Source organism: Salmo trutta, chromosome 17 (genome assembly GCF_901001165.1).
Source record: "Salmo trutta chromosome 17, fSalTru1.1, whole genome shotgun sequence".
NCBI lineage: Eukaryota > Metazoa > Chordata > Actinopteri > Salmoniformes > Salmonidae > Salmo > Salmo trutta.
The window spans coordinates 12,200,216-12,215,202 of NC_042973.1; the positions used below are offsets into that span (position 1 = coordinate 12,200,216).

At 40.8% G+C, this 14,987-nt stretch overlaps 1 protein-coding gene across 3 annotated transcripts in view; it reads right to left on the reverse strand.

Annotated features, from left to right (window-relative positions):
- Positions 1-2,314: 2,314 nt before the first annotated feature.
- The window catches only part of LOC115151594 (nuclear factor 1 A-type), a 58,868-nt gene continuing 46,195 nt past the window's right edge, over positions 2,315-14,987 (reverse strand). Inside the window, exons 1-2 of one of the 3 annotated variants that reach the window (XM_029695659.1) lie at positions 13,087-13,645; positions 2,315-2,979 (exon numbers count right to left, since the gene is read on the reverse strand). In XM_029695659.1, the coding sequence (XP_029551519.1) occupies positions 2,419-2,979; positions 13,087-13,089 (564 nt within the window). In that variant the 5' untranslated portion in view covers positions 13,090-13,645 and the 3' untranslated portion in view covers positions 2,315-2,418. Of the gene's footprint in view, positions 2,980-9,364; positions 10,813-13,086; positions 13,646-14,987 lie in introns of those variants that run through there. The other 2 variants (XM_029695658.1, XM_029695657.1) reach the window with 2 other exon arrangements.

Here is a 14,987-nt window from a genome sequence, read left to right on the forward strand (position 1 = left end):
AAAAACTCTAACTTTAGCTATCAGAATGCTCGCGAGAGCAAAGCGCCCATGACATTTAGCCACAATGAGCCTCAGAAAATTGTACACTGAACAAAAATATAAACGCACCATGTAAAGTGTTGGTGCCATGTTTCATGAGCTGAAATAAAAGATCCCAGAAATGTTCCTGACACACACAAAGCTTATTTCTCTAAAATTGTGTGCACAAATTTGTTTACATCCTTGTTAGTGAGCATTTCTCCTTTGCCAAGATAATCCACTTGACAGGTGTGGCATATCAAGAAGCTGATTAAACAGCATGATCATTACACAGGGACAATAAAAGGCCACTATAAAATGTGCAGTTTTGTTACACAACACAATGCCACAGATGTCTTAAGTTTTGAGGGAGCGTGCAATTGGCATGCTGACTGCAGGAATGAACACCAGAGCTGTTGCCAGAGAATTTAATGTTAATTTCTACACCAGACACCTTCAACGTTGTTTTAGAGATTTTGGCAGTATGTCCAACCGTCCACGTGTAACCACGCCAGCCCAGGAACTCCACATCCGGCTTCTTCACCTGCTGGATTGTCTGAGACCAGCCACCCAGACAGCTGATGAAACTGAGGAGTATTGCTGTCTGTAATAAAGCCCTTTTGTAGGGAAAACCTCATTCTGATTGGCTGGGCCTGGCTCCCCACTGGGTGGGCCAGTCTCCCACCCATGGTTGTGCCCCTGCCCAGTCATGTGAAATCCGTAGATTAGGGCCTAATGATTTTATTTCAATTGACTGATTTCCTTATATGAACTGTAACTAAAATCTTTGAAATTGTTGTATGTTGGATTTATATTTTTGTTCAGTATATTTGAGACAAAATGTATCTGTTCCTAAAAAATAAAAGTGCAAAAAGAAACTTTGGAAATTAGTGTCAATGTTTGACTTGTCTACACCATTGAGCAATTGAATGTAATGTTTCATGTGTTTAAGATATTGCTAATCAGGGATTTCTTTGCGTCCCATTATAACGTCATTGACTGAGGAGTTCATGATGAGGCCAATTATGCAGTATTTGGACAAAAATCCTCCAAAGGCCTACACTTTTGTGTTTGGCTCAAGTTAAAATGAGCTTCCATTCCAGCCCGACTAAAACTTAGTACTGCACAGCTCCCACAAGGGTACCCCAATCCTATAGGCCTATTCCAATCATTAAAAGCTCCATTCAGATATTTGGCCAAAATCACTACATAACCTCCTTCAACATTTTAAACTTAAATTTGCCGACTGTCGTTGCAAAAATCTGCAAAAACTGAACAAAAGCTTAAAAAATATATATATATACATATGATGACAACATGATGCTATGGGAATGTAAAACTAGGTACACATTACACCTAGCTCACTTAAGCTTCTGGAAACAATTTGTTGCAGAGTGGAAATGATTGTAATTAAGGTGCTCGGTTTGCCTGGTGAAACAGAGCTCTTTCCAAACCTTGCAAGTGAAAGCTGGTGTTTGTTGCTGTTAGTGGAGGAAGGAGACCCCACTGCCTCTTGTCAATGAACATTTCTCTATCGGCTATTTGCACTGTACTTCACTCTCAGGGTGAGTTTTCATGGCACAAGTACAACTCATATCAAATGGTGAAAACACACATTTTTCACAGACATTTTGAAAACATTTCTAGATAAGGATTTAGCTCATGGGGAAAACATGAAACCCTATCGAATTGATTTGTTAATTAGTATGTATTTTCCACTTTTTAAAAGCCTTTGAATAGAAAGCCTTTGAATACAATAATTATTAACAGGAGAGAAATCAAATAAGGCTAATGGCATGTTGAAGTTTTTATATGTACCAAATAGTTAATTTGCTTGTGCTGAGCAATCGTGATGGAGAGAGTGTCGTGATGGAGAGAGTGTCGTGATGGAGAGAGTGTGTTTTGAGGCAGCTGACTGTCATCACACAGTACCAACGTCTGGCCCGTCATAAACAGCAAAAGGACAGGGCAGTGCGAGGAATTTGGCAGATTTGTCCCGCTTTTCCCAGACTACTGCTGTGATGAAACGATGGTTGTCTGCTACAGATAACATTTGTGTCTGCATCCTGAGAGGGGACGGTGCTGTGTGGTGCACTGTTGTTGGGTTTGGTGAGGGCAAGGTGAATCAACGTCCTTCAATACAAGTACATTTCTTTGTTTAGGTTGGGTTGGGTGCTTACTTAATGAGTGGCCTGTGATTGTTCCTTGAAAGAGTGAAGCCAACTATGTACATTACATTGGCCTGCACTCTCTGATCAGGTCCATTTGACCCGTTAACCCCATCCAAGTGTTTTTATTTTCGATTAACAGTACAACTTTATCACACTTTCCATTTCCTATGATCATATGGAGTGAGGCCAACATTTATGCAACTCCAATTTCTAACAAATGTTGACTTGTTTAGAGAGTTGAGAAACAAAAGAGGGACTTACCTGCGTGAACAAAGTAGGCCAAGTAGAGGTCGAGCTCCTTCACAGAAACTCCAATATGATGAGGCTGTACACACAGCCCTGGGTTCGAGCACTGTGGGGACTTTACCAGCCTTTCCCCATCAGTACTTTCCAGGGGAATACCTTTGAATAAAATGACCATGACCAGGTCCAACCTCCAGACTTTGTCTGCCTGACGCAGGCAGTCGATCCTCCTCATCTTACCCTTCTGGTCGGGGTTGGACAGCACACAGCACGGGGGCTTCTTCCCGGTGACGGTGAGCACAAAATCCTCCCGGAACTCTGGCCGGATGTCCTTGCGGAGCTTGGCCAAGAGGCGTGATGCCCACTTCTGCTTAACCTCAGGCTTCTCGCTGAGCAGCTCGTCCTTGACCTCACGCTCCTCTTCCTTAGACATGCGCTTCTCATGCTTCTTGAAATACTTTCTCTTGCGGGCCTGCAAGTTGAACCATGTGTAGGCAAACGCTCGCACGTGGGGCAGCAGAGCTTCGATGAAAGGATGGAATTCATCCTGTGAAAGAGAGGACCACAGGAGAAAATAATTAATGATTTGGTGGTAACATACATTCATAGTGAAACACTTTGTTTATGTAATCAAATAAAAGACAAAGCAACAATAATCATTACAATTAATCTTGTGAAATCAGATTTACATTGAGTAAACACTAATTGACTTTTATCTGAAATACTCTGCAATGAAGGAATGCAATAAAGAACATGCACTAGTTCTCTTTGATAGAATATCATTCCAAAAATGACTTTTTAGAAAACAAACATTTTCCATTTTCCAGAATAATATGCAATGTCTGCCACGTTTGTATTTATGAGTATTTACGTAATTTTTTTTGCATTTGGGCCCGTTTCATTAACACAAGGAGAACGGGCTAACGGAGGAGTTTCTCTGGGCCGTACGGACAAAGAGGGAGCAGTGTGAAATACGGCCGTGTCTTGGCTCTCTGGCAAGAATGTGGGTATGTGGGTCTGTGGGTGTCTGCCAGAGAGGTGATAGAAAAAGCAACAGCCGAGCGGGAAAGCTGAAAGTCTATTTTTAACTGTTCGCAATGCAAACATATATGTATGCGCACACACACACACACACAAAGAGATGTACAGGCAGAAACGTTTCGCTCAGAAAACTGTTCCAAGACTGGTACATTACTTGGGTTTTTAGCAGGGAGAGCTGCCTGCACAGCTATTAGAGGAAGAATGTGGATAGATGGCATGTTGTGGATCAGTCCATTACACCTGCTACTAGCACAGTCACACACTGGACAATATGCTCCCTCTCAAAATCTGGCCTCACAACCTAATACAGGCCATGGAAATGTTACAGCACAACACTACGCCAGAACGATGCAGCACAACGCAAACAGGCAACAACCTCTTAACTACGCTCTTATATTTCAAATAGTCTCGCGTCTGCAAACTCACACCAGAATATTTTTGAGGAACAAAGAAATGGTAATAATAGATGAATGACCACTACCATGAAATCTATTGAACACGCGATCACAGACGACACGATGTCAGTCTGGTCCACTTTACTACAAGGACATTTTAGATTTGTTTTTTAAATAAATACAGCTGAGCTACCAAAGAGACGAATGGTGACCAAACTCCTTTGTAGAAATCCTTATTATGTACTAAAAGCGTTCATTGCCGAATGAGAAAATAAAAGAACACTGGAACCTGAAATCTTTCCCGTAATATAAAACAAATACCCTCGGTACAGCACTTTGAGATATCAGCTGATCTAAGGAGGGCTATATAAATAACTTTGATTTGACATACGGATACACCGTTTTAACTCAAACTTATAAGTGTGCCAATTCCAAATACTCAGTTTCAATTTTGTACCAGCATGCCGACACTATATCACGCTATAAGCAACGGAGCAGATATGCTTATCTTCTAGGTGAGTGTTTACATGCATATGTACAGTGAGTAGGCTGTGGGTTTTATGGGGAGCAAGCTGGGCTAGGCACGGGTCTAACAGTACATTTTAAAATGCACCAATCAAATCCAAACAAATGTAAAAAAAAATAATAATAATAAAATAAAAAAACTATGAGAAATCACCACTCCAACAGAGACGTATTTTAATTTCCCCAATACACTCAGTAGAGGTTAGTGAAGTACTGAGTGGTCTGGAGTAGGCTTCACCTCAGGCCATTTTACCACCCCAGCCAGTGCAGTGTGCTCAACCACAGATGTCAGATCTTAATATGAGCCAGTGCAGTGTGCTCAACCACAGATGTCAGATCTTAATATGAGCGAGTGCAGTGTGCTCAACCACAGATGTCAGATCTTAATATGAGCGAGTGCAGTGTGCTCAACCACAGATGTCAGATCTTAATATGAGCGAGTGCAGTGTGCTCAACCACAGATGTCAGATCTTAATATGAGCCAGTGCAGTGTGTGCTCAACCACAGATGTCAGATCTTAATATGAGCCAGTGCAGTGTGCTCAACCACAGATGTCAGATCTTAATATGAGCCAGTGCAGTGTGCTCAACCACAGATGTCAGATCTTAATATGAGCCAGTGCAGTGTGCTCAACCACAGATGTCAGATCTTAATATGAGCCAGTGCAGTGTGCTCAACCACAGATGTCAGATCTTAATATGAGCCAGTTCAAAGTGTGCTCAACCACAGATGTCAGATCTTAATATGAGCCAGTGCAAAGTGTGCTCAACCACAGATGTCAGATCTTAATATGAGCCAGTGCAGTGTGCTCAACCACAGATGTCAGATCTTAATTTGAGCCAGTGCAGTGTGCTCAACCACAGATGTCAGATCTTAATATGAGCCAGTGCAAAGTGTGCTCAACCACAGATGTCAGATCTTAATATGAGCCAGTGCAAAGTGTGCTCAACCACAGATGTCAGATCTTAATATGAGCCAGTGCAAAGTGTGCTCAACCACAGATGTCAGATCTTAATTTGAGCCAGTGCAGTGTGTGCTCAACCACAGATGTCAGATCTTAATATGAGCCAGTTCAAAGTGTGCTCAACCACAGATGTCAGATCTTAATATGAGCGAGTGCAGTGTGCTCAACCACAGATGTCAGATCTTAATATGAGCCAGTGCAGTGTGCTCAACCACAGATGTCAGATCTTAATTTGAGCCAGCGCAAAGTGTGCTCAACAACAGATGTAGGATCTTAATTTGAGCCAGTGCAAAGTGTGCTCAACTACAGATGTAGGATCTTCATTTGAGCCAGTGCAAAGTGTGCTCAACTACAGATGTAAGATCTTAATTTGAGCCAGTGCAAAGCGTGCTCAACTACAGATATAGGATCTTCATTTGAGCCAGTGCAAAGTGTGCTCAACCACAGATGTAAGATCTTAATTTGAGCCAGTGCAGTGTGCTCAACTACAGATGTAGGATCTTAATTTGAGCCAGTGCAAAATGTGCTCAACTACAGATGTAGGATCTTAATTTGAGTCAGTGCAAAATGTACTCAACCACAGATGTAAGATCTTAATTTGAGCCAGTGCAGTGTGCTCAACTACAGATGTAGGATCTTAATTTGAGCCAGTGCAAAATGTGCTCAACTACAGATGTAGGATCTTAATTTGAGTCAGTGCAAAATGTACTCAAACATTCATAGATTAAATAACTTTTTCCTCATTTTGATACGTGGAAATACTGTCCCTCTGACTGGGATGGCATGATACCATCCTTTTCATCGAATTTCAAAAGGACTCACACTCTTTTGTCTCATAGGCATGAAAATTGTATTGTTTTAAAAACCAGTAAATGGCATCTCCAACTGAAGTAACTTCAGCCAATGTGCTATGAAATATAAATTCTTCAAGGCTGATATGAGCATTGTTATCTGTGGTTTCTGTATATAATATACAGTTCCCCTGTATATCCCGGGACATTTGAACAATACCTGCATAGTCTACATTCTGCATTTTTGCTGCTTTTGTACATAAATAAAACACATGTGCACAGGTGCCTCAACCACTTCATGTATAGGCCTCATTTCAATATATATAATCTGCTGCATTTCCACTACTAGAGTAGTGTATATTTACTGATAAAAGTGTGTCAGTAGAAAATGTTAAGTTAAACTTCCAGCTGTGAAGTTTGTTTTCTTTCTGTATACCTTGGTGACAGATCTAATGTTTCCAAATAACAGGCCTGTAACAACAGCTCATGAATAACTGTAATTTAGAATAGCAATGATGGTAATCCCCTCCTACTAACACCCACGCCACAACACAGAGGTACTTATGGGAGTGTGTCGACAAGCTTACTTTCTCCTCTCCATGCCCACAACAGTAAACACACTCAAACAGAGCAGACGCCTCACCATTGCTAATCAATTGGAGCAATTACACAAAGGTAAATCTTCGAACACCCTCGTGTAGGCCGTAAGGGGCATGTTTTTCCAAACCCATGCAATGTGCACAACTGTTCCTATCTCTGCATCTTCTCCACGTCTAGACACAAACACTACCATGTGCCTCAAAGGCAGTACGCAATGACAAATTCTGGCAATTAGCAATAGTAGTTTTTCTACAAATGCACAAAGAATGTCAATGTTCAGTTCTAGGTATAATATTTCATGCTTTGCAGTGAACAAAAAATATGGAAGTGCTTTAGGCCTGCCTGTCTTGCATATGATTCGACCCACAAAAAAAACTTGAATCAATTGAAAGACTTTGATTATAAGTATTTTTGCCCAAATAAGATGATTTCACATACATATAATTGCAATATATCATTCAACTGTCAATACTTAAAATTTGTCAATTAGTACAAATTCTGTTTTATACAGCTGATATGAATTGTAGTACATGTGAATTACCCTAGTCATGTTTTAAGAAATAAAACAGATTCAAGCAAAATGAGGGTGAATAAATATTTTACATACTCAAGCGAGACATTTCTCCAAATGTCCCTTCTCAAGTTAGTGTCCATCAACTAGTATCAGGTTTCAGTCTTCTCCTTTGGGCCCATTTCACTTATGTCTTGTAGTATATGCACTGTACAATCCTATTAAATATGAATAGATAAATATTCAGGACTTATCAGTAATGCTTGGCACTAGAGGTAAATTAGTGCTAATGGTTTTGAAAAGGTCTTCCATTGTAAAGGTTGGAAAGTCCATGACCAGAAGCCATCATTGCTATTAAGTCAGGTACTTGTCATTTACATCAATTTGTGTGGTCATAGTTAAAAAAAGGTTGAAAAAAGTAGGCTATATCCCAAAATAATAATGAAAAGTACATGTATGAAAACATGAAATCAACAATGGGAAATATGATCAAAACTTAAATACAACTGACTTGAGACAAGGCCAATAGATAGTGGTCAATATGAAATCAATTTCAAAAATCAATTATACTGTGGCCTTATACGGCTATAGGCAAATAAAAGTATTCCACACACACACAAAAAATCCATCCGAACTTTCACAACTACAATTCAGTTTCTGCCCTCCAATAATGAGAAAAAAAGGAAAAAATATATATGTTGTTATAACATTGTAATATGTGAACAGTTATAGCTACAGTTAATAAGTGTGTTTTTTCTCTGTTAACTTACATTTGTATATAGGTCCTCTGTTCTGTCACCTCAACAAACCCCTAACATAATATATGGAATATAGATTGATCTTTTCTGTGCCTTCATGACACGCAGCTGCAACTTTCCTCCTGGAGCTCTAACATTTACCCCAGGCTACTCGTACTGAGAATATCTTCTCATCTTAAACAAACCCATAACTGTATTATGATACATTTGCTAAAATAAAATGTAGATTTTTTGTTAGGAAAGACAGGCCGATGATGCTTTTAAACATGAACGACATAACGGATATGCAACTGATCATTAAGCAGCTATTCCACTAGCGTTCCCACCTGGACTAACTTTTGGTCAGGCTTACAAACCACCATATTGCGGCTTATCAAACTCTAACAACAATCATTCAAGTCCAAGAAAATACTATCTTAGAGTACAGAAAGTTGTTGAATATTTCTTAAATATAATCGAAGTTCTTGAGGAAGTGCATACTACATGTCACTCATAGCGCTAAAATAAAAACAATACTATCCATAAAAATCGAATATAGCCTAGTAGCCTATTTGAAAAGTGTAATGTCCCAACTTGTGTTTTCCCCATGCACATGGCAAAGTTTAATGCCAGAGAGTGGCAAAGTTTAATGCCAGAGAGTGGCAAAGTTTAATGCCAGAGAGTAGCAAAGTTTAATGCCAGAGAGTGGCAAAGTTTAATGCCAGAGAGTGGCAAAGTTTAATGCCAGAGAGTGGCAAAGTTTAATGCCAGAGAGTGGCGGGGACTCGATACTGTTGAACAGTTTGAATTTTGATCATTTTTGGATGCAATTTAGACCAAGCAAATTGCTGTATTTTAAATATCGTGTTCAATGCAGTAATCGATACAAAGTGACAACTGCATGGATGTTAAACACCCAAAGTGCAGGGACCTGGAAGCCGACCGGGGGAAGCTTTGGAAAATGATGTACCCCATGTTAAAACATTGTGTGCATTCATTCATATCAAATATGTGGAAAGACGCGCCGATAACAACGTGCACATGTAACTCATAGGAAAGGCCACCTTCATTTTTGGATTGAAACTCTGGATACAAAAAACAGTCCAAGTTAAAGCGCGCTTGACATCGAGATAGTCAATGTCTAATATGAACTAAAATTGACATGCATATACGTGTGTGCATATATGTAGGAGGTAGGCGCCATCCACCATGTGGTAGTTAGTTCAGATGGCTCTGACAAACCAGGAATGCTGAACCTACTGCACAAAGTTATATGCCTTGAGCAACGTTAGTCCATACCACCCTGTCCCTGAGGAAGAAAGCATGAATGCAATAAAATGGTTAAAAACAGATGAAAGGCTCACTTACCTGTGTTAGGCATAGTGGAGAATACATATCTGTTGTATCTAATCTTGGATTTGGAGGGTGTATGTATGTGTGTTTGTGTGTGTGTGTGTGTGTGTTTTGGTTGCTGTGACGGGTCTGCGTGTTTATGTGTGTGGGTGTGTGTCCGTGTCTGCGTGGTGGCCGTGTCCGTGTGTGAAAAGGAAAAAAAAGGAGAGACAGAGAGAAGGGAGAGTGAAAAATAAAGCCTGCTTCTTGCTTTCACATTTCCAACTCTGCGAACTGCAACGAACGCTTCACCGCTGCATAGAGCTGAACTTTAACCCCGCCTCGAGTTACAACGCTTCCACTCTCCGCATTCATCTACCGTACAGTGCAGTAAAAGCCGTAGAGCAGTCCCTTTGTTGGAGAACTCAGAACTTTCACCAGAGGCATATTGAACAATAAAAGAAAAGTCCCAACGCAGACTGGCTGTAGCGGAGGTTAAAAATCACAGGAAATAGTAAAAAAATAAGTGATCTTCGGACGGTGCAAATCTTGATATATCGTATTAATACCGTTACAAAAAATATCTGATTGTCAGACGCGTGTTCTTCTGGACTCGGTAAGAGATCTCTCATTCACTCCACTGAAAGGTTGCAAAAACCGAAAGCATTGAAGGCATGTGGTGCGGCTTGCTTCACCGTGGAGCGAACTCTGACATGAGTCTGTCGGATTTACGAACGAGAAGGGTGCGGTAGATAATGGATCTAGTAATGCCTCTGAACACCCAACCAATTGCTTATTGCTGAAGCCCGACAGATGGTTTCCGTTTGGAAAATAATCTTAAACAGGAGACGACGATAAATTGAATCCGTTTTGCGTCTGTCCTGTATATGGCGGAGAGGAGGATTTTGTTCTTTGGATTACATACGAGGATTCAGCACCCGATCTACATTTATATAAGGTTGAGTGTCGAGCACGTTGTTAATCTTTTAACCGCGGAGATTAGCCACAACAGCATGCACTGAGTTCCATACAGCTACAATTCACTTTTGTCCCTGTGTGCGGAGGACAAACTCTTGTGCTCACCTCTCAACATAGCTCCCAAAGTATCGACGCTTTTAAGGAAGTAGGCTACTGAGACCAACGTCAATGCAATGAACATGCGGGACAGTAATGTAGCCTATATGCCTACATAGCCTGCAATGAACATGCGGGACAGTAATGTAGCCTATATGCCTACATAGCCTGCAATGAACATGCGGGACAGTAATGTAGCCTATATGCCTACATAGCCTGCAATGAACATGCGGGACAGTAATATATAGCCTACATAGCCTATTTAAAATGTTCAAATTATAAACTGCCCACTTGAGCCTCTTAGCCCCGCCATGAAATGGCTTTTCAAACTGATGCAAACAATGCGAACCTATTCATTTAAATCAGGAAGAGCAGGGATCGCGTAAGACTGCAACACCAACACTGCTAAATAAATGTTGTTATATGATGTTTAAAGCAAATGAAACGGTGTATAGCTGGGAGGAGGGAGCTCGAGGGATCACCACACACCCAATAGGAGATATACCGCCCCTTTTGAACAAATGCTTAACTTTAAAATGATTCGGACTAAGTAGGCTTTACGGTATTCCATATTCCAGCTATCGACATTTACAACAAGTTATAGCCTAATTCTAATTATTGGTCATCATTGACTTTAATACTCTATTAATCTGTAACTTGGCTATTAATCTATTAAAAGTATTGGCTGATTGTAACTGACATATGCTACATTACATGCAAATCAATGTCTGCTTGGCCAATTTATGTAAATTTGCAAGAACTTGCACAACACATTTCATCAGAGGGGTGCACAGCGAGTGCATTAAACTTTACATAACAAAAACCCCACACACAATTATATAATATAAACGAGAGAGGGCCATATGAGAGATAAGATTAGGCTACCACTCATTTTCCTAACTCACGTGCCATTATGTAAGCATGAGCAAGATCTTCTCCTATCCACAGCGAAGCTATGTATATTATCCCAAACCAAAGCATCGCGTAACTCCAGCACAAACGCATTAACGAACACTTGAGCCTTGAATTTTAATAAGTTTCAATCATAACCATCTATACAAAATAATAAATTGTAATGAAATACAATTAAAGCATCAAACAAACAATTGTTTACTTGGGTAATAACTTGGGTATAGAGCTTATATGAAAAGACTGACCAACATCTGACAACATTCCATAATACTCCTACAGTACTATACTACCCAAACGCCAAAGCTTGGCACTGGTAGCCTATTGTCTGCTTCACCTGCCCTTACAGACATGTCAGGGTTAATATTCATCGAAACAATGTCAACAAAGCAATACTCGCATTTTAGAGGCCCATTTACAGTGTGTTTTAAACAAAAGTAAGAGAAATACTAATTAGCCTACAGTAAAGGCGTCCAACATTTGTGTGACGACGAATTTGGACGGATTTCTCTCCAAAATATCAGATTGGCCTGACATAAATTCGAGCAGCCCGTACAGAATCACTGGATCAAGAGTGTGTGTGTGTGTGTGTGTGTGAGTGAGTCATAATCTTGATCAAGAGTGTGTGTGTGTGTGTGTGAGTCATGAATGTATCAATGTTTCTGTATGCGCTGTCCGAATTTGTTTTTAGTGAACAACTGCCGTCCAGAGGGAGAAGTCATTTGTGCGCCCTCTAGAAAATCGCCAGGGAAGCGACCACAAGTGGCGAGTGTGGTCTCTGCTGCATCTGAACACTCCACACACACCTGCACCAAGAAAGCGAGACTCCGCAACCAAATGCATGCCTATTCATAGTCTAGAGGTTCATTAACATACCAGCAAGGCCAAAGGTGCACTTGCAGCGGTTATTATATATTGTTGTTACAGAATAATATAATAATAATAATAAAAGTAGCCAAAGGCTGCTTGCATTTACAGAAAGCCCTCACACCAGCCTGAAAGGGATATTACCCAACTAGTATACCTCACTGAAGTTTTGATTCACTATATGGACTATAGATCATGTGTTGCTCAAGTAATTCATGTTAATTAATACCTTGAAGCAAATACAAGCCACACACCATTGCGCCACGATAACCGTGCGGCGGAAGGAAAATAGTCTACGCATGTTGTTCACTACCTCGTGTGCTTGAACGGACACAATACGTTCAGGAGATGTATATTAAGCTAGTGTATTTTCTCATGTTGCAGCGCATAGAACCTCTATTGAGAAAAGGCTAACCTGCTAACGGCATTTTGCCAGCCTCACCGTATCCATGCCGTCAGTGAGACGCTAGAGCTCCGTCCTCTGATTGGACTAAACTCTAGGATTTGAAGCCCAGCATCCATCTTATTGGACAAACCCATGTAACCAGAATTTCTCGGTATGCATTTATCTGCAATCGCTCGTTTACTCTACAGAACAACTTGTTACCGCATAGCTAAACAATGTATCTCTCACTCTGGTCGCTAGAATGGTAGCAGAAGGCGACACCGGGAGTGCAGTGCTCTGCTGTTTTGTTGTAATGGTTCTAATTGGCGATATCAAGATATCCGCATTATCAGCATTTGCATACATCGCTGGCAACACAGACCAGTCTGTCACTGACTCTTCTGAAATCCTTTTACAAAAGCAGAACTTCTTAGTCTACATTGAACCTGTGTATAGCCCGTAAACACCACATGTTCATTACTTCTCAGTGTACAAATAGATGATGAGGTATATTTGCACGTACCATGGTAATGTATAAAATGAATATACGTGAGCAATTTTAGACTGTTGGGACGAAGCGAAAAAAGTATTACGCTACAACTTGCTTCCGGTGTGAGTATTTTACACTGAATCAATGAAGTATAATAAAGCGCAAGGGAAAACCGTTTTTGTTGTATTAATCCCAAAAAATAAACAATGTCAGGGAGCCTTTCTTCACTCCTTGATATTTGACTGCGGACCTGGCCAAGCTGTCTCAGCTTGGTTTGATAGACTTTGTGCAGAAGTTGCAATCAGTTCAGTGAGTCCCCCCTTGTTCATTTCCGCAATCGCTGCAATTTGCATAGTAACGCGAACCCGGGCGGCAACTGAACGCCACTTCTTTCTTGCCATCTCCTCCCCTCGCGGAGTCACATAGCCTAGTGGCAAATCAGAGTCCGAGTCGAGTGCCACAGACCCCGGTCTGCGTTTTGCTCCCGCACGGAAAAGCTTTTTTTTTCACCTACATATTGCTGCATACCGCACTCTCTTAACCCTTCCTATAAATGTACGGTGCGCTTGGGACAGAGGGAGGAATGCCGCGACGCCTATATTGCGATCGAAAAAACGTCAATAAAGTGTAGGCTATAGCGAATTGTTGCTGCTTTAGCACCAGAGCATTGTTACAATGCTGGACATCTAAGCAATATTAAACCATCACAATGAGCATCTAAGAACTCCACTGATGGCGCAAGTTTACGGCTGGTGGACAGAAACTAACACCAATTCTTTGCAGCGGATTTTCTACTGCTTCTCGATGGCGATATGGAAAATATCAACCATAGGTGTGCGGGTGGGTCGTATTGATTTAGAAGTCATGCATAATCATGTCATATGACAGTCGTAGGCCTGTTTAATGCTTCTACATTCAATTGATGTGTGCATATCAAGTGCGATTGGATTCCTATATCAATTTCTACGTGTTCATTTAGCCTGTGTGTCTGAATTGTGTGGTAGCAGGCAAGTTAAGCAGCATATCTACATGATTGAATTGTTGTGGGCTGTATTTATTACTGTGTTGATTTTGCCCTTGCGGTTGACTGCAGTTAGATATTTTGTGTTAAAGAGACCTATTCTGCAACTGTAGCCGATAGAGCTGATGTTATGTATGCGAGTGTGGCTATACATTTTACAATGGGCATGACACGAAAAGTGGTGGTGTTGATTATTTGCTCAAATAGCCAAATAAACAGAATTTCTCAATGACAATGTGTTTTTTTGCTTGTTATATGAAGTAGCCTAGCCTATGCGTGCGCACGTTTGGGCTATCAGAGGTGACATTCCACGGAACTCCAATGAGTGTCCCTCACTGAGGTCAATGAGTGTCCCTCACTGAGGTCAATGAGTGTCCCTCACTGAGGTCAATGAGTGTCCCTCACTGAGGTTAATGAGCGTCCCTCACTGAGGTCAATGAGTGTCCCTCACTGAGGTCAATGAGCGTCCCTCACTGAGGTCAATGAGTGTCCCTCACTGAGGTCAAAGCGTCTTAACATTATTTTGAGCGATGAGGGGCGGTGGTTCCCACGCATGGTGACGTGGACATGTCAAAACGCTTGTTGTGTGTGGAGACGTGCTGAACATAACGCTATTAACCTGCAGTAACGTGGATTTCAACGAGGCAGGCTCGAGCAGCGCATATATTCCTTTTTCAGACTCAGTAGCCTACTGTTAAAATGTTGTTTATAAATAATTGTTTGATATTTTCACACTTAAAATCATGACCATATCTTCGTGCGCAAATGTTTCAATCCGTCATAAGCCAACAAATGCAGTTATGTGGGAACCACATTCCCATTGACTCTGGAATTTAACGAGGAAAAAAATCATGTAAAAACAAACATGAAATATCATTTTTAACATATTTTTGTAATTAAAACAAGTTTGTCC